Source organism: Coenobita brevimanus, chromosome 52, assembly GCF_032717465.1.
Source record: "Coenobita brevimanus isolate Jiangsu-jjx chromosome 52, ASM3271746v2, whole genome shotgun sequence".
Lineage (NCBI taxonomy): Eukaryota > Metazoa > Arthropoda > Malacostraca > Decapoda > Coenobitidae > Coenobita > Coenobita brevimanus.
In genome coordinates this window covers 9,711,958-9,739,942 of record NC_137005.1, presented here as the reverse complement: position 1 = coordinate 9,739,942, position 27,985 = coordinate 9,711,958, and the positions used below count along the sequence as shown (strand labels likewise).

Sequence of the window (27,985 nt, the reverse complement as noted above, 5' to 3'; positions counted from 1 at the left end):
TGCCTAACTTTTGCAAGAAATATCCTTTATTGACAAAAAATCCAACTCGTCTTTAACATTATAACAAATGATACAGGAGCATGGGTTTTATCATATGTCCTTCTGCATTACCACACAACAGCACAGACACACGATCTTTTGCTGCTTTAAAGCCTGGAGCACTTTTCTCCTCCTTCGAAATGTACGTTCTTTTAGGAATTTTCTTCCACCACAGGCGTGTTTCGTCCGCATTAAACACTTGTTCATGCCTGTACCCTTTCTCCCTTATAAGTTCAGCAAAGTCACGTGGGTACGATTCTCCTGCTATCTGATCTGCTGAAGCTGCTACACCAGTCATCCTAATGTTATGTAGGCCATACCTTTTCTTAAAATTCTCGAACCAGCCCTTGCTGGCTGCAAATTTCTTTGGCCTAGAGCAGAAGCACCAACATTACTAGGCCTATCACCATCGTCATTACTTTCACCATCATCACTATTTTCACCTGCCTCACTTTCATCACCATTATCTTCACCAACACCACTGCTTTCACCAGCAAACCGAGCGTAGAGTTGTTTTGCTTTGTTTCTGATGAACTGGGAGTCTAGCGGCACGTGTCGACGGTTTAAGTCCTCAATCCAAATATTCAGTGCCTTTTCCACCTTCACCAAGGCATCATCTCTCACATGCATCGTTACTTTAGCCGATCCTGGTGTGCACGAAGCCAGAGCATCTTTAATGTCTTTTTCTCTCCGTTTTATGCCACGAACACTGGACTCATTCATGCCATACTCGCGGCCAACCGCTGCATAGCTCATTCCACTTCTAAGTTTTTGTAATATTTCGTTCTTTACTTCCAAGGTAAGTACTTTCCTTGCTTTCTTAGCTGCCTTATTTCCAGTTGGAGTGTTACAAGGGCGCTTCGGAGCCTTGATGATCGCGAAAGCACGATAGATGTGGCCGAACACGATATGAGAACAACAGACAAACGTGTACTGATGCTGTTGTTTGTTAGGTCGGCGGGAACATGCTGCGAGCAGCCAGAGACATCTGGCAGGATGGCGCGCAAACATGCTAGGAGGTGCCAATACAATTCTTTATTTTTTTATTTTTTTAATAATAATAATTTAACTCCCAGGAGACAAAAAAAACGTCGATAATCAAATCCGTCAATAAAAAAAACGTCGATAATGAGGGTGTACTGTATGTTCATACATTAATAAACATTTTGGTACGTATGGACCCTAACCTAGCCTAACTCAGAAAAACATATTCCTACTGCACATGCATGAGGTAAGTATAGTATGGAAAAAAGTACAGTATGAAACATTCTCGTAAGTATAGTATAGAAAAAAGTACAGTATGAAACATTCTGGCTACTTACAGCAAGTCCCTGGCCACCTCGATGAATAACCGCCTCCTCTCGGACTCTGACAGTAAGAACGATTTCCTGAAGCACTTGCAGTACACTCTTCCTGAAGTCTTGCACTGAACTTAGTCAATAACACACAGAAGTCCGTTCTCTTCACAGTGTTCACTTTTGTAAAAATAATGCTTCATTGTAACTTAGTGTTGCACATTAACTTTTCCCATTCTTTTCCCAATTTCAAAAGGCAAAACAAAGAAGTCTATTTACGTTAAATTTAGTTTCCACTGAGTCTTTTCTCTCAACTCGAAAACCTTAACACAACACACCATTTTTTTCACTGCACAACACTCAAAATTCCCGTGTGGTCTAGTGGAGAAGTTCTTGCTGTTTATTCACTGTCAGAGTCCGAGAGTATCACTGGCAGGCGACCAAGGGGTGCATCGCTGGGTCATGGTGATGGCGTACCCACTGCAGAGGACTCTGAGGAAAGCCGCAAACTCACGTCGAGCGGTGACTCCACCGTGGCTGATGTGCTGGGCTGTGGCTCGGAGCATGAGGGCCTGTCTTGGGGAGGCAACGGAGTGGAGCCAGGGCTGGGCACAGCGGGGGTCACGGGCCTGAAAAAACTGTCAATCGTTGACTGACGCAAGGAACGACGATTCTGACGATTGATGATGCGCTGCCTGAAAGCACGCACTTCCTCCACGAGTCCCAAGGGCCCCATCTCCCTGTCGCAGTCCGGGTGTTCCAGGTAGTCTAGGACGAACTCCAGATGTTCCCGGAGTGCGCTCAGCTTGGGGATGGCTGGAGTAGTGTCCTGCTGAGAGGAGTCCGCATCATTGTCGCCTTCGTCGTCTGAATCTTCAAGTTCGGTACTGACACCAGCAACCGAAGACGCGATCTCGATATCAGACAACGTCTGATACCCAGGATCGCCCTCGTCGTCGTCCAACCACTCACGAACATCGTCCACATCAACATCGTCGCCGTGCGTACGTAGCCGTGCATGGAAGTCATCCACGTCAAACCCTAGAAAATCGTACTCCACATCTGTTCCGAGAAGCAGACGAGACCAACCATTTTCAAGAATTTTCACAGGGACTTCCTTCCATGCACTAGCCCAGTTGTACAGCGCAGACTTGATGTTGAAGCGGCGAAGGTTTTCCAAAGTCCACTTGCCTCGTGTGTCCCGTCCTTCCCTGTGCTCGTCTTCGTCCTTGGGAGCAACCATCACCTCGTCCAGGAACTTCCGACAGTATAGGCACTTTGTTGCCACGATCACCCCTTGGTCCATGGGTTGAATGAGAGCAGTCGTATTAGGTGGCAGAAACATGCACCTAATACGGCCATTCTCAGCAACCTAGTCCTTGTCGCACGGGTGGGCAGGTGCATTGTCGAGCAGAAGGAGAGCCTTTACCTGGTCGCGAGGGATTCCCAGTGTCTTCGTCTGGTAATGGATGACCTCCTTGACGAAGTGAAGGTGAAACCAGTCTTTGAAAATCACAGCTGTGAACCATGCTTTCAAAGAATGGTACCAGACGACAGGAAGGACATCCATCACCCCACGAAGGCACCGAGGCTGCTTTGCACGGCCAACAACAACGGGCTTAAGCCGGTGCATGCCGTTAGCACTGGCACAACACAAAGCAGATATCCGGTCCTTGGAAAGCATGCGGCCAGGTACACGCTTCTCTGTCTCCTCGGCTAGAGTGTTCGTTGGCAGCGAGCGATAGAATAGGCCAGTTTTGTCAGCATTGTAGACTTGACCGAGAGTTAGGCCCTCCATGTCGATCAAGCCTTTCACCTTGTGCCGAAACTCGTCAACTCCATCCTCGTTAGCGTCCAATGCTTCGCCATGTGCTTTACGGTTAGTAAGGCCATGTCGCAACTTGAACGCGAAGAGCCAACCCTCGGATGCCTTGAAGTCCAGGGCGTCGTGAAGCCTTGCGAACTTCTCAGCAGCAGCCTTCAGCTCCGTTCCACGTACCATCACACCAGCTGCACGTTGCTGTCGATACCAAATCAACGTGGATCGGTCGATTTCTGCAAACTTGGGGGTAAACATAACCTTCCTTTCCACGTTGCGTTTGCTTCTCGACGAGAAGTCAGCCGTGTACTGCATGAGTTTGTCTCGGGAACGTTTGATATTGAACAAAGTCGACCGGGCCAGGTTATACTCGCGGCGAATGCGGGAAGAAGACCAACCCGCATCAACTTTCTCCAATATCTCCCTCTTCTTTTCCAGAGTCAACACCACTCTCTTCCTTTTCTCAGGTGGCAGGGCCATCATCACACACACTAAGAGGAGGCCCGAGAGCAGCAGGAGGCCCTGCAGCAGGTAGGGCACCACCACAAAAGCGAGCACGTGGGCAGCCATTGCGAAGAGCGTAGGTCCAGTCGCAGTGAGAGAGAGGCGGGAAGTGGGGAGGATGCAGCGGCGCTCTATCGGACGTCGGAGGAGTGACGCACCAAAACAATGCTCTCCCGCAGCGCGCACGGCAAATTCAAATTACGGACGGGAATATTTTTTTTTTTTTTTTTTTTTTTTTTTTTTGGGGGGGGGACCATTTTGGGAATGTTGGCTCCCAGGACGATAAGGTCCGGGTAGTGGGGATGTTCGGTTATTGGGCGTCTGGATATTAGAGTGATTACTGTATATATAAATATATATATATATATAATATATATATATATATATATATATATATATATATATATATATATATATATATATATACCGTATATACTGAACAAACATGGGGACATCACACAACCTTGTCGCACACCCACACCGATCGTGAACCATTCACTTAGATCCCCATTTACCCTTACACATGCATCAGTACCATTATAAAAACTCTTAATGGCAACTAACAGCTTACCATCTACATTGTACATGTGCAAAACCTTCCACAATCCTTCTCTGTCTACTTTGTCGTACGCATTTTCCTGATCCATGAATGCCATAAACACATGGTCCTTCTCACAAACCTTCTCCAGTATCTGTCTTACCACAAATATTTGATCCACATATCTTCTACCACTCCTAAAGCCACCCTGTTCATCACTCACTAGGACTTCTGATATCTCTCTTACTTTCCCTATTATTATTCTTCCATATACCTTCCCTACCAGACTCAATAAATTTATGCCACAATAATTCTTGCACTCACTTCCCTCACCTTTATTTTTGTACCAGGGTACACTCACAGCCTTTTTCCACTCTGCTGGCACAGTTTCACTCATCCATGCATTTTTACATGTCTCCAACAAGCACTTCATTCCGCCATCTCCACTAACTTAACCCCTACACCGCGGGCTTGTTTACCAATGACTTGCGTGTGCCGCGGGGTTATTTGGGCTCCGACAGACTCTCAAAAAATATTTGCCAAAAATCAGTTATTAGTCCTAGAATAATAAAATTATATATGCTTATGGCACATACCTTCAGCTTTCTCCTGGAATGATTGTTGAGCCTTCGTCGGTTACCGTAGGACTTGTGGAGACCTCTGAAGTAGGGTAACGAAGTCTCCACTTTACACTTCCCGACAACCCGTAATATGATTACCACAGCCAGATACAAACACTATAAACACTATTCTACAATTTTCAAGTAGTTTGGGATCCATACACAAAAAAAAAAAAAAAAAAAATGTGAAAGCAATGGAAATTACGAGCGCGTCTGATCGTCGCACTGGCACTAGTTCGCTCTTGGTAGTCTGTCATTTATTATTCATAAAACCCCTCACACTTTATATTTCTATTACTATATAACACTTATATATATCTATAGTCTTTATCCATAAGTTTCCTTCAGTAGTATTAGTTTATTGTCACTGTAGGGATTCAATTTCTTTCAGTAAAATACGTAGCATTCACTTTCTCGTCCTGTATACTGGCATTGAGAGTGAATGTCACTTTCATCTTCACTCTCATAACTCATAGCATTCAGACATGCTACAGTGAAACTTTCACTTTCATTACTCCTAGGGTATATACTCGTATTCTTATAATACTACTCATTTACATTTCTATTTACGTTCTCTATTTTATTTACGTTATTTACATTTCTATTTTATTTACACTGTGTTGTGCACTGTCACTTGAAATAACTTATAAAACTATTTTCCATTGTTCACATATATTTACATTCATTACTTTCACTTGCTGTTTACACATTATTTACAATTCCACTTGCACTGTTTTACTCAATAGAAAGATCATAGTCACTCTTTTATCAATTGTCAGCCCTTTACCTCTTTCCACACGAGGTTTAGTAGGGGGTAAAGGTCACAGGGCCATTTGCATGGGGGTGAAAAAAGGCCTTGAAGTCAGCAAGAAGAAACATACGTACTCTCGCTTCGGAAGTTGAGAGAGAACTGAGTGATAACGGAGGACCACCAGCGTAGAGGCCTGCTAGGGGTTATTCAGAGTTACCAATATTACTTCTTGAAACAGCTAAGTCTAGCACTGATATGATTGGCAGGAAATCTAGACAATACATTATAAATTTGGTAGTTCCAGGTGAATGTAAATATCACTTAGGTTGCTCCCTTCCCTCCTTACATGTATATTTATTACGAAAATAGATTAGAGGCCTACTTAGGAGATATATATATTCAGAGCTACCAATGTTATATCTTGAAACAGCTTTGTCTAGCACTGATATGATTGGCAGGAAATCTAGACAATACATTATAAATTAGGTAGTTCCAGGTGAATGTAAATATCACTTAGGGTTCTCCCTTCCCTCCTTACATGTATATTTATTACGAAAATAGATTATAGGGCATATTTCAAGGGGAAAAAAACAGCGAAAATTAGCGAACGAGTGCACGTGAGGTGTTGTCAGGTGATAATTAGCCAATTCCAGGTGTATGGCACTCTCACTTACCTTATTTCTTTCTTGTATATATTATTTGGTATAAGAATAGGACATAGGGCTTATTTCAATGGATGAAATCAGTGAAAAATTCCAGGGAAGATTTACTTAGCGTAGCACGGCCGGGCAGGCGAGAGGATAGGGTAATGGAGGGGGGGTAGGGAGGGGAGTCAAGAACGGGGAGAAATGGCTAAATTGTCAACAATGGATGGGAGTACAGATGAGATTAGGAGTGCTGACTAGTGTTGGACATTGGCAGTACCGATAGATGATACAAGCCCCCACTTGGAAGCCCGGGTGAATTCAAAATAACACAGAATCACAAAAGCGACGCCCCGCGGTATGATCCCTTGCTCCCAAGCGTCACGAAAGTGACGCCCCGCGGTTAAGGGGTTAATCATCTCTGCATACACCTAATCAACCCCAGCTGCTTTCCCATTTTTCAGCCACTTCATAGCGTTCTTCACCTGTACGAGTGTCATGTTTCCTTGCATTCCTTCTCTGCACACCCCCAAAACCAAACATGTTTACAGCCACTCTGCTCTTTCTCTTCCCATTCATCAGACTTTCAAAATTTTCTTTCCATCTGGTCCTTCCTTCATCCCCATGGGTTAATAATCTACCACTTACGTAATTCACACTTTCACATTTCTTTCCCTTGCCACTTCTACACTTGCGCACCTCTTTCCAGAATAACCTCCCATTTTCAGAGTAATTTGCATTCATTTTTCTTCGTTGATCATTTACCTCCTCCTCTTATCTCTTCACTAGTCTCTTTAAGTGCTTCTTGCTCTCAATATATTCAGTTCTTATTCCAACTGAACCACTGTCCTGTAACCACTCTAGCCATTTCTTCCTCTTTTCCTCCACTGCTCTCTAAACCTCTTCATCCCACCATGTCATACCTTTCTTCTTTGTTGTTACTCTTGCCACACCACACACACCGCTCTAGCATTCGTAGCTAAGCAATCCCTATATGCATTCCACAGGCTGTCCAGCTCCATTTCATTCCAATTCACTGATTCTAATTCCTTCCCTACTTTGGTCCTGTATTCATCTGCCATTTCTTTGATCCTCAGCTTCTCGACTTTCAGTCTTTCTCTCTGACTGCTCCTCTCTCTCCTAGTCCACCTCACTTCTCTCAGCTTGATCTTGCATACCACAATCATATGATCTGACAGACTTCCAAATCGTCCTCTCACAGTCATCGTATCAGCAACCACTCTCAGCAATGACCTCTCTACGAGCAAGTAATCAATCAGTCTCCTTTCAACACGATCCCCGTTCCTCCTATACTATGTATATTTATGTGCAGCTTTATATTTGAAATAAGAGCTACAAATGCACAACCTCCTTTCCTGACACATATCCTTCAGTCGCTTCCCATTCTCATTTTCTCCTGGTACTCCATTAAAACCCATCATGTCACTCTCAGGACCAGTGCCTACTCTTCCATTCATATCACCTATTATGATCACTTTACAGCTCCCAGGCATTTCTCCCACTGCTTCATCCAGCTCATCCCAAAACCTGTCTTTCTCTATCTCACTCCTGTCATCACATGGTGCATACACTACAATCACCGACACTTTCACCTTCTCAAACTTGAACTTGACATACATACACCTTGTGCTGGCACATTTGTAATCTCTCATTCCACTCTGCCATGTCTCATTCATCAAAAAAAACAACAACTCCTTCCTTGCATCTTCCTCACCCATTCATGCCTGATCTTACACATTTCACACCCTCCCACTCCTCCACTTCACGACCTTTCATCTATGTTTCACACAATGCCATCATTGCATATCTTGCACTCTTGAACACATTCCCCACCTCCACCCTCTTGCTCTCCTCATTCACACTTCTCACATTCCACATGGCCATACAAATCTGCCCATTTGGTTCAAGCCCTGGGCAGGTATCGGGGCTTCTGAGGCTCTCCAAGACATTTGCCATGATCAAGTGATTTTAGACAGGGGAATCTGGGGGACACTTAACCCGGTCCAAACCCTCGGTTATATGGTTACCACCCAGTGTAGTAAATGGTTTCCTGGGTATAGGAAGCCATTTGGCTTGCCTCTCAGCGAAGAGACCATAAGACATCCCTACACTGAGTGAGTGGATGATGGGTGGCCCCCCTCCCCAACATATATATATATATATATATATATATATATATATAATACACATAAAGATACAGACATATATATAGGGGCACTCATCATCCATTCACTCGATGTAGTGCTGCTCTGGGTGTCGTGCCTTTCCTTTGTTCCTTCCTTCCTCTCCTGTCTTTCTTTCATTGCTCTTCCTCCTGCCTAGGGGTGACTTTACACTCCCTCTTCTGTTGTTCTTTCCTTCACTCTTTCCTCATCCTTCTGCCTATGGATGACACTACACTAAGTGACAAGCCAAATTATTTGCCGTACACCAGGAAATCATTTACTACACTTGGTGGTAACTATATAATCAAATCAGGGTAGCTGGTGGTTCAGTGGGTAATTAATGTGCTCCAATCAGATTAAGCCAGTGCAACTTTATATCCATGAGGTGGTTGGGGTTTATATCTCATGTAATGCCACTAAGAGATGAGTGAGGCTGGTCACTCTCATCATAAAGGTCAGGACCAACTTGCCTATCCCCATGTTCCTATGCTCCTCATGGGGCAACATAGGATTGGATGATGGATGGATGGATGGATGGAAGAGATGCAATAAAATTTGTAACACTCTGAGTCTCAGCCTGGACACAAAAACCATATTTTGCATTTCATCACATGCCACAATCAAACTTCATATTATACACAATGCCTTATATGGATATAATTTCCCTACCTGCACCTGAGCACCTCATATCTCTGCCGTTCTTCATTCAAAAGTCTCTGGTGGCTTTCCTCCTGCATCTGCATCTCCTTCTCTGCTGACTTTCGACCCTTCATGTGTTCCTTCAGCTTTCTGGTCAGCAGTCGAACATTGGATTCATATCGTCGCTGTTTCTCTCGGAATTCGTTCATCGTTGTTGTCATTTTCATCTGTGTGTCCTGCAATTCCTCTTCCTTTTTATTGAACTGTGACTCAAGGCAACTTATCTTATCCAGCAGCAACTGGACTTCACTACTCTCACCTTCACCTCTCGCCTGCTTATCATTCGGCTCATTACAGTTAATACATGTGTTTGATGATACTTTAAGATTTTGTATTCTTTGAAGAAGCTCATTAATCTGTTGGCTATGAACAGAGACTGGTACCATTTCTCCTGCACCTTGAAATGATGCCTGAGGTGCTGAACTAGATGTTCCTTCTTGCAGCAGCGACATTAGCTGATGCTGGAGCTGATGAATGTGCTGTTCCTTACTCTGAAGAGCCTCTGATGTAAGACTGACCTGCTCCTGCAAGTCTGCCATTGTTTTTTGGAATTCTGTGCCGTTTGTAATGGGAGCTTGGGAAACATCAGTAAAGAAACTCGGTTTACCTTTAACTGAGCTCTGACCTCTGTCATGTTCACTCCCATCCAAACCTGAAGATACCAGGACTTCCTGAGATGGGGCAAAGCACTGGTGACTGGACGGGTGCAGTTGAACAGCTGGCTGTCGACTTGTATCTCTTTCTGGAATACAGTCCCTTAAGCTCTCAAACTTGACTAGCCATTCATCTCTCTCCCCTTCCATTATCTTGAGTTGATGCTGGTAATTAGAGATGTCCTCCTGAGCCCTCTCAAGATCACTTTCTAACTGCATCAATTTGGTCTGCATTTCTCTCTGACCAACATGCAGTAATTCCACCTGAGTACCAAGATCCTGCTCTCTTTGCTTCAAAATCTGTACAGTATTTGTTCTATCATTTAAAGAGTGGTTGAGAGATGATACTTCTTTGCACTTAGCATCTAATTTTGATTCCAAGTCAATAATTCTGGCTTTCAATGAATCTACTTCTGTTCTGCTGCTTGATGACTCAAGTTCACTGCATCTCTTTTTGTGGGACTCCAGTTCCTTTCTTTTTGCTCTCATTAAAATGTTTTCCTTTTTTAAATTCTTTAATGTAATATATAAACTTTCTTTCTGCTTATTTACTTCTTTAAGCTTTACCTCAAGATCTGACACTTTCTTATTTAGAATAGCTTCCTTCTGTGGGTGTTCAGAACCCTTTGACTGCTTTGCACTTCCAGTACTAGTATCAGCTGAAGTCTTACCACTTTCTTTTATAGGAGTTTCGTTGGTTTTACTGGTCTTTTTCAAGTGACTGTTTTCTGCTTGTAAAGAATTCACCTGAGTCACAAGCAAAGTCTTTTCCTTGGACAGTTTTGCAATAGAAGATTCAGCATCACTGTACTTTTTCTGGATGCTCAACATTTCACGGGATTTCAACTCAAGCAGAGAATTCAGTTTGGCCATTCGTTGCTCACTTTCTTGCACAGATGAGAGCTTTTCCTTCATGCTGCTATTTTCCGCACTAACTACGTCATATTTGGATTCCAGTGACTGAACAACCTGTAAACTATCCCTATGACATAACTTACACTTGTCAAGCTCAGCAGTTACTTCCATTACTTTTTTGTCTACAATGTGCTTCTCCTCTCTAGCAGTGTCAAGTTCCTGGTTCAACTCACTACATTTCCTCTGTAACTGCTGTTCTTTTTGTGTCATGGTTATCTGCTCAGATTTTAACTGTTTTAATTCCTCAGTTAACTCACTCAACCTTTTTTCAACATGCTCCTTTTCATTCAAAATCTTGTGCTGGTCCTCCTCATGCATTTTTACCAGGCTTTCTAGTTTTTGCTCAAGGTTTTGTTTCACTTTGCGCTCTTTTTGCAGGCCCTCTTTTAGCTCTGCCTTCTCTTTCTTTTGGAGTTCCTCATGTTCTGCATATGCCTCCCCTTCATGCTTCAAGGCCATATTCTCCTCTTTCAGGCTCTCCAGGTTTCTCTGCAGGTCAGCACAGGTTCTTTCCATTGCTGCTCTACTCTTCCGGGCCATATACAGTTCCTCATCTTTCTTCAAGATAGCCTCTCGGTAACTCTTCTGGCTCTCCTGCATGTTCTGAATCTGCTCCTCCCGAAGGTGGACTGCCTCAACAAGCCCCTTTTTCTCAATCTCCAATGCCTTATGCTTCTGCCCAAGATCCCCCAGTTCACCTTCCAGTGTCTCTCTCTTCAGTGTCATCTCTTGCACAGATGCTTGAAGAGCTTCAATTTCTTGCTTCAAAACTTTCACATCCTCTTTATTTTTTGATATCTGCTCCAACACTTCTATTTTCTTTTCCAACATTACTCTAGTGCTGATGCTGTCATGGGCCTCCTTGGTCATAACTTCAATTTGTCTGTCTTTAGCAGCCAGGTCATGCTTCATTCTATAGAAGTTTGATGAAAGTTTGGTCATATCTTCTCGAACTTTGGTAATGGCATCGTCAACTTCCTTTTTCTCTGTACTGGCGGCAACAAGCGATACTTCCAACTTTACTTTACTTTCCTGCAGCTCAGTAATCAATGTTTCCTGCATCTTTTTTTCTTCTTGATGCTCTTTTACCTTTTCATTAATTTCTTTTAATTTTTTTTCATAATTTTCAATTCTTGTATCTCTCTCTCGCAAAATCTCCTCATTGACAGCTGCAGAAGTCCGCAGGTCCTTCAGTTCATCTTCATACTTTGCCAATAAGGCAGATTTATGCTTAAGGTCCTGACGTGCAAAATCAAGGTGCCTCTCTGCATCAGTGAGGTTGAGTCTGAGTTTATGAATTTGCTGTCGATCCTGTTCTAGTCTCTGTTGTCGGTCCTCCATAAGGCGAGTGTCAGTGCCACGGTCACGCTCCAGCTGAGACACCACAGCCTCCCGCTCTGCCATGTCTGCTTGCAGAGCTTCCAAGTGGGCCACCAGTGAGGCCTTTTCTCTAATCATCCTTGCCTGCTCATCATCAGACTCTCTGATTAGTGCTGCTACTCTGGTTTCCAAGGACTCCTTTTCAGATGTAGCCTTTGCTAAACTGGCTCTGGCTTGCAAGAGATCTTGCTGTAGGTTGGATCGTGCTGCTTGGGCTGCTTGCAGTTGTTCTTGATACCAAGCATTTGATGCTTGGCTGGCCTGTAAATCAACTGATAACTTGTTTGAGGATGATTCTGCCTGAGCAAGTGCTTCTGCTGTGCTTTGGCATTCACTCTGAAGCTGTGATACTTGGGACCTCAGACCTTTTATATCTCCCAGTAAGCAAGATTCATTCTCTCTCAATTCTGCAACTAACAGTTCTGATGAATCATGATTTTTGTATACCTCTTTTATTTCTCTCTGCTTCACTTCAAGTTCTTTACTGAGTTTTTTAATTTCCTTCTCTGTTTCTTTCAATCTTCCCTCCAATTCTCTATTTGCAACTTCATATTTTTCTAACCTAGCTTTCATCTGTGATTCAGCTTCCCTGGCTGATGCAGCTACAGTTTTACAGGTTTCGCTTTCCTTCAATGACTCTGAAAGTTTTATTCGTAATTTATTTTTCTCATACACTGATGTTTCTACCTCTTGCTTCAACATCTCTAATTGTCCTTCTAAATTAGCCCTCTGCTTTAAAACCTCAAAATACTGCTTCTGATTTGTTTCTGTAACTTTAGTCTGTACAAGTTCAAGCTGCTGCTGATACAATTCTTTTTCTCTCACAGCATTTTGCACTTGAATAGAGAGTCTATGAAGCTGGATTTCTAAATCCTCCTTCTGAGCTTGAAGATCACGAATAATCTTTTCATTGTCAATAGAAGGCACAGGTTTTGATGAAGATGGCTTACTATTAACTTTGTTAATAATTTTCTTGTAATCTTCAGGTGAAATTACAGCATCTGACACTAACCGTTTTATTCTAACATACTCCTCTTCATAGCCACTGAGATCTGAGAGAGTGGATAAATTGGATGAGGTATCTGACAACACTGAGGCACACTCGAAACCATTATATGATTTATCAAAATGATTATCAGAAGTATTGTGCATATGAGCTATTGACGCTGAGAGAAGAGACCTTGATATTGGGCCAACTGAGTCATTAAATGCATCATTAAGGCTTGCTTTGGAGGACATATGACTTCGGCTGCTGGTGGCAGGTGATAGTTCTGAACCACTGCCAGAAACTAGGGTATTAACACTTGCTCCTGAGCTACAGTTAGATAATTCACTAACCAGAGATGACTTTGAGGCAAGATGGTTCTTTCCTCTCTTTTCCTTCAGTTTACTTGACCTTTTCTTTTTCTTTATTGACCCTTCTGCAGCAGAAACTTGTGAGTGTAGCTGTGACAATCCAATGTATGATCGCCTCTCCACTGTGGTTGTGATAGCACTTGCAGGGTACTGATGGACCTCTCGATACACCTCAACTGGTCCATGATCACTCATGCCCACAGGAACTGTAATCAGTCGACTCCTCTTGCCTTCATCCTCTCTGGGAATGCCTGGGGAGAAACTCAGAAGCTGTTCTTGACTTAAATATCCTAAATTCATCATGCTTTTGTTATCACTGCTGACTTCAGACATGCCTTTATTATCTCTAACTATATTATTAGCTGATGTTTTCACTCCTGCTGATTGTTGATGGACTAGAAGTTCTGTGATGGCAGACATGGAGCTTACTTTAGCAGCTGGTTCTTTGGGATTAGTAGTGGCTTTAGACAGAGAACTTTCTAATGTACTTAAAACTGGTGGACTTATAAAACTGGAAGGATTTTGTCTGCTGTCTTCTTGCACAAGGCATATTTCAGGTTGCATATTTGTTTCTCTGGTGAGATTTTTGCATGAGTCTTTATAACTCTCATTTTTAAATGGTACTGTGACTTTCCCTCTCTTCTCCATATTACAGACAACCTCAGTTAGGACTTCTTGGGAGACTGGGAGAATTCCAAGAGGACCTGAAATGGGGTTAAACAAGAATATTACGATTATGTTCATTTATCAGGTTCATTTACTCAATTTTTGATACTTAAGGTCTTATGCCGTTGTTCATAATTATAATGCACAAACCATACTGAGGATAGTTATGACACACACTGACATGGAGTAATATATGTTTGTCTGTATAGTGTGGACACAATTCCATTAGGTATGGTATCCACTGGACAAGGGTAGGTAATGGTGCATACCAAACTTGGGTTTATATATTACAATTGCTATTGTACATCAGATATAAAATTTTTTTCAGATTTAATATCAGTCTCTTTCCCCAACTAGTCTGTTATGGTGGGACTTCAGAATGTCACTGGATTCAGGGGGTTAATAATATTTCTTCAATTTCCTGTGAACTAAATGGCAAAATGAACAGAAAAAAAGTCAGTTTATAACAAGTAATTACTGCATCTCAGATTCCCCTGAAATATACCCTACTAGCCCAGATAAATCAGTAAACATACAGTCATCACAATGATGCTTCAAGCACCATTCAGTTACTGTATCTTTTAGCAACTTGAACTGTAGAGTGATGCCTTTATGCTGTGGCACTGATACACAAATCCTTCAACTCCCCCCTTATACCCCAAAAGGAGGGTGGTCTGCAGGGCAACTTAAGCCTGCAGTCACCAGGGTCAGGTCCAGACAAGTCTGGGGCCACAACAACAACAATGAAAACAACAAGAAACCTTACCAATAAGTGTTTCTGTGAGAGCCAGTGCTGACGATGCTTCAGACAGCGTCTTTAAGGCATCACATTTTGCATGTGAAGAAACTGAATGAATTTCACGGCAGTTCTGAAAGAAAGATATGATATACTACCACAAGAAAATGAAATACAATGTCTTTATTCCAACCTTTACAGTACAGTAATTCACTGCATATAAAGCACATCTATATTAACACAAATGTAAAGTATTATTTTTCATTAGTTTCTGTTGAGCTCCTTTAAAATTTTTAACTCTCATGGTCCTGTGACTCACTCTCAGCCTAGAAAAACTGTCTGGTATCAGATGAAATACATTATATTTGAGTTGTCCTCATCATGAAAGGGTTAATGGTACCAATACATATACTGTACAGTAATCCCTCCACTATCTGATGTAATAGAGCCAAAGGCATGTCTGGAAAGTGGTCCCATCCGGAAAGTGGTCCCCTAGCTCCTGGACTGGTACTTAAGGATCCTAACCCAGCCTAACTTCGAATGCCACCTAAATAACTCCCTACCGGACATGCATAGAACCTATTTAAACCTATTTAAGACCCTATTCACACCAATAATGGACATAAAGCATGATATAAATGAAAAGGAACCAAAGAATGAGGAATTAGAAGTGACTGTACCTCAGCCAGGGTACTTACAGCACGTCTGACCCTTCTCTAAGGCTTTGGCAGCGGTGAAAATGCTCTTGAAGCACGTACAGTAATCCAGTGTTGCGCTGCACTTACAGTAATTCTTTGCACTATGAGTTAAAATTGTTTAACACTGCACATTGTTAACTGCACCACACCAGTTTCAACCACCAGTTTGCACTCCACAGTTAATCCTTTGCACTCTAAATTCTAATTTCTTAACCTTGCACAACACTGCAAATTTCCGGGTGGTCTACTGGCGGGGTATTGCAGTTTACTCACTGTTTATTCACAAAAAACGAGCACATGTGGCATCCACTGTGATAAGCATCTGCTCGCGATCGAAGTTTGGCAGTGACTGTTGGTGACGGGGAAACAGAGTTGCCAAATCGCAACGGCCACATTACCAAACTCCACAATTTTCATTACCAAATTTAGCTTTTCATTACCAAATTCGTAAAGCTAGCATTTATTCTTCACTAATTATATACACAAGTGGAAATACATGTAATCTATCTACCTATCTATTCCCAGACGCCTCAATCCCGTTTGGGGTGGCCACAAACAAATCGCCTCCACGTCGTCCTGTCCCCCACCATTTCACTGCCCTGCTCCCAACTCACCCCCCCCCTTCTCTCATATACCTATCCACCCCATCCCTCCATCTCATCCTCGGCCTCCCCCTCCCTCTTCCCTCCTCCACCTCACTCACATACACTCTCTTTGTCAGTCTTTCACCCTCCATCCTCTCCACATGGCCAAACCACCTCAGTGTGTTCCTCATAATACTTCCTAACACATCCACATCCACACCACAACGCTCCTTTATATCCTCATTCATCAGCCTGTCTCTCCATGTGACTCCACAGGCTCCTCTCAAATAACTCATTTCCACTGCTCTAACTCTTGACTTGTGTCCTTCCAACAACGTCCAAGCTTCACTTCCATACGTTAGAGTTGGTATCACAATACTGTCATGTAGTAACTTTTTCACTTCCATGCTCACTTCCCTGTTTCTTATCACCGCTTTCAAAGAACCAGCAACCTTTCTTCCCTGCCGTACCCTTTCAAGCACTTCACCCTCCAAACCTCCATCCTTACTCATCACACTACCCAAGTACTTAAACGTACTCACATTTTCCAATTCCTCACCATCCAACCTCCTTGTACATTCACTGACTTCACCTCTCTCAAAGACCATCACTTTACTCTTCCCTATATTCACCTTTAGATTCCGTTTCTTACACACTCTCCTTATAATTAACAGCATGTTGATTATGTTATGAAGGGAGATTTGCCAGTTAGGTAGTCTTGTACCTTCAAAACGTTTCTCGTACCGGAACTTACGGTACGAGTCAGAGTTGCCAGTTTGCCTGTTGTTTGTGACTAGTTATTTCTTAAGTTATGCATTAATTTTTGTGCTCCCTTTCTTTATAATGTTTTATTTAAGTGATTGCTTGTTAAATCATTAAGTTCGTATGGTTAATGATATCAGAGTGTTATGTATGCGAGACAACTCTGCATGTTTTGATGTGTCTGAGTTGGCAACTGTTGCCAGTCGAGAGTATACTCGTAAAATGTAGACGTTTCTCGAATAATGCAAGCTTATATAAGATGGGGTAGTGATTATTACAAGTTTAGTCGGTTTCAAGTCAGTTTGAGTGATGTGCAGTTGGTTTTGGTTCAGTTTGAGTGTAGTGCAGTGTCAGTGTCATTGAGGATTGTATATTTTTGGTACTTGTGAAAACAGTGGCAAACAGTGATGGGTTACTGAAGTTTGTATATCATTGGAACTTGAGAAAACAGTGAAGTGTCATGCATTAAGTGTTATAACTGTGAAGTGTTGTTAAGCATTAAGTGTAATAACTGTGAAGTGCTGTTAAGTATTAAGTGTAATAACAGTTAGTAAAGTGTGTACAGCTTCAGTGCTTGTGAGAACAGTGAAGTTGAAAAGCATTAAAGGGAATTATTTGGAAAATAAAGACAGTGAACTCTAAGGAGCCAGTGTTTATTTTTGTCTCAGCTGATCTTGTGTATGGCACACCTAAAGGCTGACCATAGGAAGAACAACTCACTGGGCAACGTCCTTCCTGTACTGTACCACTGCTGTTGTAGCCTGTGGCAGTGTGGGGTGAGGATGTAACATTTATTTTCACGCTATGTAGGCTAGCAGATTAATCAGAGAGAGCAGACAATTCACCATATCCATCCTGTGTATCCTCATACATGTGAAAAATCCATTTGGTAATGCATTATTCTGCTTCATTACCAAACGAATTTTTCATTACCAAATTGGCCCATGTTTTGTAATGAAAAAAACCAAATGACAACCCTGACAGGGGAGGGGAGAGTGGGGAGGAAGGAAGGGGTGAAGGGGCCATGGTGTAAGCAGCTGTTCAGCGCTGCGGGGCAATTTCAAATTACGGGAGGGGAAAAAAATAGGATTTGGGGGCGATTTTTTTTTTCTTTTTTTGGCCGTTTTTGGGTTCTGAAGGTCCAGGCCCACAATGTCCAGTAAGTGGGGTGTCCAGAAACTGGGCACCTGGATAGTATAGAGATTACTGTATTAACATTCTCAGGCTCCTATGACTTATTCAGTTAAATTAAAATCACAACCAGAGTTGTCCTGACCATCAGTTAAAATGCTTCTCAAAAACTGCCTTATTAACCCTTTGAGATTCCAAAGACGTGATTTCGTGTCATCATAAATCCAGCCGTTGAGATTCTGATGACTCGAATTCGAGTCATATGAAACAATATTTGTTTTCAGCATGTTTTCCATCTCCTATCTGGCCTTGTTCCACATACCCTATCCTGTTCATCCTTTTCCAACTATTTGTTTTTACAGTGATGAGTACATCAGAGAGATATGCATAATAAATAGGTTTTTACCATGAATAATATCAGTATTACCAGCACGGATATTTGCCTGAGTGACAGCGAGAACTTTCACTTTTCTCTGTGAAAACTAACATAAATTGCCATAACCTATATATCAATAAAAAGGGAATTTACTGTAGACTGACAAGGTGCAATCAAGCTTCACGTAACTCTAATACTTTTTTGTTTTTTTTCTACGGAAGGGTGTGTGATATTTAATTTTCGGCTAACTTCTACTCGTCTTATTGGCCTTTTAGCTATTGTATTTACCTTTTTCAACCACACTACAATAAAGAGAACCTAGCCACCTTTAAAATGGTACCATATTCATTAGTCTACCATAAAAACTTATTGTACATTTGTTGATTAAGTACAAATGTCGCTGTGCGATGGCTTGCTCTATGTGCGCCAGGATGAATCTGGCACCAACACAATCGGCGGAGGGCTGAAAATCTCAAAAGGTTAATGAGACAACTTCAAGAAAGATGCGGTCTAGCCAACTGTTTTAATTCACAAACCATTCATCCAATCCTTTAGTCCTAATCCATCCATCCACCATCCACTCCTTTACTGGCCAACAAGAGTGTATGCCTGGAGCTTTGCTACTCAGCTAGATATTAACCCCTGAAATATGAGTGATGACCTTATTTGTGTATGATAGGATACTTATTGACAAAGTTAGGGAAATAACAGAGGAATTAGTTGGAGAAGAACAGGGAGGCTTTAGGAAGGGAAGAGGTTGTACAGATCAGATATTCATTCTTATATCTTTAGTGGAAAAGTTTCTAGAGACGGGAAAGAAGTTGTATGTGGCCTTCATGGATTTGGAGAAAACATATGACAGGGTGGATAGACAAGGATTGTGGAAAGTATTAAGAATATATGGAATAGATGAGAAGTTGTTGAATGCTGTGAAGAGTATGTATGATGGTGCTAAGGCTGCTGTGCGTGTGGATGGTGAACTGAGTGAATTTTTCTCTTTTAAGGCTGGGTTGAAACAGGGATGTGTCATGTCTCCATGGTTGTTCAATCTGTACATGGATGGGGTAATAAAAGAGATACAAGGTAGGGCAGTGGATGTTGGAGTGGCCCTAGTGAGAGAGCGTAGTGTTTGGAAACTCCCTGTACTGTTGTTTGCAGATGATACTGTGTTGTTAAGTGAAGATGAAGCGGAGCTGCAAGGCTTGGTGGATGAGTTTGGGAGAGTGTGTAAGAAATGGAATCTAAAGGTGAAGGTAGGGACGAGTAAAGTGATGGTCTTTGAGAGAGGTGAAGTCAGTGAATGTAGTGAGGTTGGATGGTGGGGAAATGGAAAATGTGAGTAGGTTTAAATACTTGGGGAGTGTGATGAGTAAGGATGGAAGTTTGGAGGGTGAAGTGACTGAAAGGGTACAACATGGAAGAAAGGTTGTTAGTTCCTTGAAAGCATTGATAAAAAACAGGGAAGTGAGCATGGAAGTGAAAAAGTTACTACATGACAGTACTGTGATACCAACTCTAACGTATGGAAGTGAAGCTTGGACACACGTCAAGAATGAGAGCAGTGGAAATGAGTTATTTAAGAGGAGCCTGTGGAGTCACATGGAGAGACAGGCTGACAAATGAGGATAGAAAGCAGCATTGTGGTGTGGATGTGGATGTGATAGGAAGCGTTAGGAGGAACACACTTAGGTGGTTAGGCCATGTGGAGAGGATGGAAGATGAGAGACTGACGAAGAGATTGTATGTGAGTGAGGTGGAGGCCGATGTGGAGAGGATGGAAGATGAGAGACTGACGAAGAGATTGTATGTGAGTGAGGTGGAGGCCGAGGATGAGATAGAGGGATGGAGTGGAGAGGTATATGAGAGAGTGGGGTGTGAGTGGGGAGCAGGGCAGTGAAATAGCAGGGGATAGGGCGACGTGGAGGCAATTTGTTTGTGGCCACCCTGTACGGGATTAAGGTGTTTGGCAATAGATAGATAGATAGACCTTCTCCTGGTTACCTCCAACCTACAAGAGGCATCTCATGCTAAAAGAGCTATCAAGGCTATATTTAATTTCACTAGATAGAAAGTTTATCTACTGGTATCTATCTATCTATAGCCTGACACCATAATCCTATAAGAAATGACAGTCTGACTCTGAGTTAAGTTGTTTTACAGGGAGGGGCACTAACCCTCTGCCAACCCACTTGCTGACATGTAGGGAACATGTATGTGTTGGTTACATGGTTACCATCCAGTGTTGTAAATGGTTTCCTGGCTTACAGGAAACCATTTGGCTTATTACTTAATGTAATGCCACCTGAAAAAGAAAGAAGAGTAAGAAAAAGTGACAGGATAGATGGGAGAAATAGGAAGAGAAGAGGGCAGAAACAGAAAAAAAATGATAAACGTGAAGAAAGAAGTAGGCAGCACTACATCAAGCGAGTGGATGATGGTCGCTACCACCAACAACTAGAAAGTTTACCATGGGATGAATAAAATTATCCAGAATGGGCAATAATAATAATAATACATCTAACTATTGCCAGAAGCCTTAATCCCATAAGGGGTGGCCACAAACAAATTGCCTCCATGTCACCCTGTCCCTCACCAAGTCACTGCCCTGCTCCCAGCTCAAACACCCCTCTCTCATATACCTCTCCACTTCATCCCTCCATCTCATCCTTGGCCTTCCCCTCCCTCTCCCCCCCTCCACCTCACTCACATACACTCTCCTCATCAGTCTCTCACTCTCCATACTCGTTGCATGGCCGAACCACCTCAGTGTGTTTCTCCTAACACTTCCTATCACATCCACACCACAATGCTCCTTCACTTCCTCATTTGTCAGTCTCTCTCTCTCCATGTGACTCATAGGGGCATCTGTCTTCTTAGTGTAATAGGAAAAGTATATGGTAGGATACTTATTGACAGAGTTAGGGAAATAACAGAGGAATTAATTGGAGAAGAACAGGGAGGTTTTACGAAAGAAGTGATTGTGTAGATCAGATATTCATTCTTAGATCTTTAGGGGAAAAGTTTCTAGAGACTCCATGGGTTAAATGTAAGTCACCAGTCACTTATCCTGAGTGGCAATAGGTGAGCAAAGATCCCAAGCACCCCCTGGATTTAAGCTCCAGTAGGCCAAATTCCATTGGAGTGCCTTCACCTGCTAAAAAGGCTTTGTTGTGTCATCCCCCTCCCCCTTTTTGGCAATTTTGTGTAACAGACCACAGTAATTTACAGAAATATTGCCTAATAACCTCTATAGTCTAAGGACCTGTTATATTTCATTTTTTCCACTAGGAAAATTTTCATTCTATGATTTTTAGAATTGAACAAGTTAGCAACTGTCCTTACTAATCATATCAAAACAAGGTAAATGAAATTGTCAGATGGTGGCAAGAATAAAACAAAATAGATCATCAGCTTACAGAGGTTAACTTGCCACTGGTACCTCCATCCATCCATCATCCACTCCTACATTGCCCCATGAGGAGCATAGGAGCCCGGGGCTAGGCAAGTTGGTCCTGACATTTAAGATGACAGTGACCAGCCTCACTCATCCCTGAGTGGCATTACATGAGCAAAATAAACCCCAACCATCCCTTGGATATAAACCTTCACTGGCTCAATCCGATTGAAGCACCACAATTACTCACTAAACCACCAGGTGCCAAAATTTGGTTATATGATTACCACCCAGCATTGTAAATTATTTCCTGGTGTACAGGAAACCATTTGGCTTGTCACTCAGTGCAGAGTCAACCTCAGGTAGAACGAAGAGGAAAGAATGAAGGAAAGAAAGACAGATGAGGGAATGTAAAGTCACCCATAGGCAGAAGGATGAGGAAAGAATGAAGAAAAGAAAGACAGAAGAGGACAGAAGGAAAGAAGGATGGAGGAGAGGAAAGGGGAGACACCTGAGAGCAGCACTACATCAAGTGAGTGGATGATGAATGCCCCCACCTACCACAATGAAGTGTAATGAATTGAATAAATCAATATGGAAGAGGTGCTATAAAATCACAAAAGATCTCCCAGAATACAATCTACTATTTGAACCATGATATGAGGCTGAGGCTGGGGCTGGTGGCATGGTGTCAACCTCCAAACTTGCAAGTGCTGTACCTCTTCAATTATACCTAGTCTGAGGTGTATGTTTTCATCCATATTACTCCGTGATTACAAACTTTTTATTCTCTGGGAACTTCCTCATTTTGCTGATCAACTTGTGTGTTTCAGCATTACTACTACAGTACACATGGAAAGTTTTCTTGGAATTATTGACAGTCTCAGCAGGGGACAATACCTCCAACACTTTCTTAACAACAGGATCCTTCAGTGAGATGAAATGGGACTTAAACTTCACGATGAACTTGAAGGGAGAGACCACTTTCTCAGAAGCACTTAATCGCTGTGCTCTCTTCAGTACCGTATAAGCCTTTTTGAATGGTCTAATTGCCTGTTCTTCTTTTTCTTTTTGGGGGAGCACCTTCATAGGATCAGTTCTATAGTATGACTGCAGGGTGTTCTTGCCCAAACAAGTCACCAAATGTTTGTTGTAAATGGGAGGTGGTATGAAACCTCCTGTGCTACCTAGAATACAACTCTGTATCTCTACCCTGATTAGTATTGTACAGACAAAAAGAAGGTGAACAAACAGGGAAAGTACTGTTTAGATGAAGGAAATACTGTGTCTGATAAAAAGCTAATAAGGAAGTTGAGTGGTATACAAAGATAGTGAATTAAAGTGTCAGAGAGAGCGAACTGGTAAAAAGGTTTGTTATGAATGTTAGACCAGGTGGGATAATTCTTGGTCACAGGCTAGCATTTGAATGGAAATCTGGTGTATGGTTCTCACACTAGTAATGGAAAAATATATATAAATTTTTTTTACTAAACAGTGGCAGGTAATTGTAGCAGCAGTGGTGGTAGTAGTACATTTGTCCCTTAATTATCCGGAAGCTCAGTATCTGGACATGTTCATTATCCGAATGCTGGACCTTGGCTCTATTAAACCATTATCCAAATCTACTTGCTATTATCCAAACATAAAGGTGCCCAAGAACTTCGGCCAGCCAGCCGACATGTCCAAACATTCAGTATTGTGGCCACTGGGCTCGAGCTGTGAGCAGGAAGCAGTCTGTTACCCACAACCAGAGCTAAAATGTCCATCCGCCCCAGTAATGAATGGTCAAAGTCGCGCGCTCGTCCAATCACTCCCTACAAATCTCCTGCACCTGAGTAATACGACTGTAATCTAGAAGTGGTGTCAAAGTGTCCAAATGCATCACCACTGAATGTCCAGTATCACATGGCCACCATGCTAAGTCTTTCCTAACTGCCACTGAGATTGTAACACAGACTGCAAGCCACAAGTACATGTTTGGTGACAGTGGCTGTCTGCCTCTCTACCGAACGTCAAATGTTGCACGGCCACCGGGACATGCACGCACACACACACACACACACACACACACACACACACACACACACACACACACACACACACACACACACACATTAGAGGAAAAGCAAGTGGTCCTGATGAAATTTCATGTTGGGTATTACGAGAATGTGCAAAGGAGTTAAGTAAACCATTATTTTTAATTTTCAAGAAATCTTTGAGTCAAGGTAAACTACCTGATATTTGGAAAAAAGCAAATATTGTCCCCTTATTCAAGAAAGGAAATAGACAAAATCCACTCAACTACCGACCAGTATCACTGACCAGTGTTGTAAGCAAGGTATTTGAAAAACTTATAAGAAAAGCTTGGGTAAATCATCTAGAAGAACACAGTATGATAACAGAAAGACAGTTTGGTTTCAGAAAAGGAAAATCATGTGTTACTAATCTGCTGAGCTACTATGACAGAGTAACAAACACAATACAGGAAAGGGAAGGATGGGTGGACAGTATCTATTTAGATTTCAAGAAAGCTTTTGACACAGTACCACACCAAAGACTTTTATGGAAACTGTACCATCAAGGAGGAATTCGAGGCAAACTGTTTTGTTGGATGCAAGACTTTCTCATAAAAAGAGAAATGAGGACAGTACTAAGAGGAAACTACTCATCACGGAAAGAAGTGACTAGTGGAGTACCACAGGGTTCAGTGCTGGCACCAATCATGTTTTTAGTGTATATAAATGATATAAACAGTAACACTGGAAATGAGAGCTATCTGAATATGTTTGCAGATGATGCAAAAATACAAAGGAGAATTACTAACACAGACTCTTGTAGAGAGCTACAAGAAGAATTAAATAAACTTCATGAATGGAGTAGTACATGGCAAATGGAATTCAATGTGGACAAGTGTCATGTAATCAAGTTTGGTAAAAGTGGAAAAAGACCTGATTGGGATTATAAGTTAGGAAATAAAACCCTATACACATCAGAAAGAGAGAAAGACCTAGGTGTGATTATCAATAACAGACTACCTCCGGCTGACCACATCAGCGAGAAGGTACGGAACATGTATACACTGCTTGCAAATATGAGAATAGCATTCACATACATAAATGAAGACATGCTAAGAAGGATAATAACATCATTCATTAGACCAACCCTGGAATATGCATCAGTAGTCTGGAGTCCTCATCTCAAAAAGCATATAGACAAGATTGAAAAAGTTCAAAGGGCCACTACAAGATGGATACCAAGCTTAAGGGACCTAAGCTACGAAGAAAGACTAAATAAACTACAGGAGAGAAGGAAAAGAGGTGACATGATAATGCTATATAAATGCATATCAGGAAAGGAGAAAATAGACATAAATGATTACTTAACATATGGAGAAGCATCAGCAAGAGGACACTGCAAAAAACTGCATAAGAAGAGAGGTGATAAAGACGTAAGGAAATTCAGCTTCCCAAACAGAGCAACTGATCAATGGAATGCACTACCGAATGAAATAGTGTGTGCCAAAACAATTCACAAATTTAAGGATATGTACGATAAATATGGTTTAAGACACAGGACAGTACGAGCTTGACTCATTCCTGTAAAGATACAATTAGGTAAGAACACACACACACACACACACACACACACACACACACACACACACACACACACACACACACACACACAAAGATTCCTTCCCACAATAAGATTACAATATCAGTACAGTAATCTCTGTACAAATGCATATGACAGCAATGTACACAGTACAGTACTGTATGTGCATATGTACTGTACAGTACATTTCCATTTGGTATGGGTATTCATTTCAATACCACAGTCAGCAACTTAGCCAAGAAGCCCTAATGGGATAGGCTAGGTTTGGCTAGGATACCATACATAATTTTGCCTGGGACACACATTAAGCATACGTTCAAGAGAATCATATTGTTATTTTTGCAAGGAAATAGCAAGTGTTGTTCCTGGCTGAGGGACACTGGTTGCCACCATGCATGTAACACAGACCACAAGCCACAAGCAAATGTACAGTAAAAACGGCTGTCCGCCTCTACACCAAATGGCACGAGTCCCCCAGCCTCCAGGATTAATGTGAAATCCCCCACTACGCACATTTGTCTGCTTCCCTATCGAATGGACAGAATCACCTGGCAGGCCACATTAGTCATTAGCCTGACACAGTGATGTACTGGTCATACGCTGTTGCAGTCACATGCTAACCCTTGCCTGAGCAAATGAAAGTGAACCTTGTATGCAGATGTCAGTTTGCCACATTTTGCTTCCTCTCTGCTCGGACACAACTGTTGGGTGCAATATGGCAGCGCTGTATTGCTTGCCGGCCAACACAAGCCCGCACCTCAGTTCCTGCCTTTGTTTCGCCATAGTGACTTGCCTGCAACTTTGGTTGTGAATGCGGTTGCTTTTGTGGTGGTACCCTACCTTCTTCAGGTTGTGGCCCTCCTATGCTGTATTCTCACGTGTGTGGTGATGGCCCTGCCACCACCTGAGATGCTGAAGAGGAAGGTTCTGACTCTGGAGAAGAAATGTGAGATACTGGGCAAGGTTGAATCGGTTGGACCATAGGAAGCATTCTTCGCAAATATGATCTAGCCCATTCAATACTGTTTGATATCAAGAAGTCATGCGATAGGCTTACGCAGTACGGACAGAACTTCGACCAAAGCACATGTAAGGGTGACAGGAATGTAATGCCCCAGGCCCGGCACGCCTTTATCAACTGGTTGACACTGATGTGGTTTTGTCAGCAACGTAGTGCTAGTGTGCTAGTGCGTTGGACCGAGGTGAAGGCTGCTGCCGAGATGTTTGCATGCCTGCACAACGTGCAAGACTTTAAGGTGTCCGAGGGATGGCTCTTTCATTTCAAGCTTTGCCATGGACTTACAGGCCGTAAGGAACACGGCTAGGCCTTGGACAGGGCAGCGGAGGAAGAAGGCCCGTTTCGCCAGAAAGTGCAGCACCTGATCCAGGACGAGGGCCTTGCCCTTGGTCAAGTCTATAATGCTGACGAAACTGGTCTGTTCTACCCCTCCTTGCCCACAAACACCCTGGCTGAGGAAAGGGAGAAGACTGTGTCTGGTCGGAAGTTGTCCAAACAACATGCCTGTTTTGTGCTGTGTCAATGCTAACGGGATGCACCGCCTCAAACCTATTGTTGTTGGGCATGTAAAACAACCATGTCGTCTCCATGGGTTGATGGATAGCCTGCCTGTTGTGTGGTACCATTCTGTGAAGGCCTGGTATACAGCTAAGATCTCCAGAGATTGGTTCCACAGACATTTCGTCTAGGAGGTTATCCGTTATCACGTGGAGGTCCTTAGTATCACTCATGACCAGGTGAAGGCACTCCTGGACAATGCCTCCGTGCATTCGCCTGAGAAGGATTTGGTTGCTTATGACAGGCAGATTAGGTGCATGTTTCTGTCACCTAATACGACTGATCTGATTCAACTATGGACCAAGGTGTTATCCTGGCTGCCATGAAACTAAACCGACGGAGGTTCCTGAACAAGTTGATGGTGGTGCTGGAAGACGAGGACGCAGTCGAGGACACACATGGGGAGCAGACCTTGCAGAATCTTCGGCGTTACGACCTGAAGTCTACAGTGTTCAACTGGGTGAATGCGTGGAAGAAGTCTCCATCAAAACCCTCAAAAGCAGTTGGTCTCGTCTCCTGCAACGAATCGAAGCCGAGCATAACTTTGAGGAGTTGGAGATGGAAGATTTCCACAGCCACCTTCGAACAGCAGGAGAGCTGGTGGATGTCAACGACACGAGGGATTGGCTGGACGACGACGGCAGCAATCCTGGTTACCAGACCGTCTGACGAGGAGATTGCCACTGTTGCCTCTGTGGACACGGAAGAGGACAGCGAGGCCGATGAGGATGAGGACCCTGACTCGCAGCCCTCTGCAACTCCTTCAGTCCCTCGTCTCAGTGTCCTCTGTGGTTATCTGGAAGGGGTGCTGGAGTATGCCTAGCACCCACACTGTGATAGGGAGCTGGTGCCACCCAGCCTGGCAATGCAGCCGCGGGGAGTCCGGGACACTGTCATCCTCTGGCAGAATCATCGATCCTATCATCAGACCAGGATCGACTCCTTCAAGCCTGAGACCCCCACAAGTACCAGCCCACCACCACCACCACCTCATTTCCCGCCTTCACTATCAGACCTGCAACTGAGCACTTTGACAGCTGTTGAGTCT

The 27,985-nt window shown here is 42.9% G+C and overlaps 1 protein-coding gene across 1 annotated transcript in view; it reads right to left on the bottom strand.

Annotated features, from left to right (window-relative positions):
- LOC145400458 (uncharacterized) overlaps positions 1-27,985 on the bottom strand; it is a 77,933-nt gene that overhangs the window by 37,380 nt on the left and 12,568 nt on the right. The window contains exons 6-9 of the mRNA XM_080272972.1: positions 27,371-27,629; positions 27,003-27,153; positions 14,832-14,934; positions 9,066-14,103 (exon numbers count right to left, since the gene is read on the bottom strand). Coding sequence (XP_080129098.1) covers positions 9,066-14,103; positions 14,832-14,934; positions 27,003-27,153; positions 27,371-27,629 — 5,551 coding nt within the window. The remainder of the gene's footprint in view (positions 1-9,065; positions 14,104-14,831; positions 14,935-27,002; positions 27,154-27,370; positions 27,630-27,985) is intronic.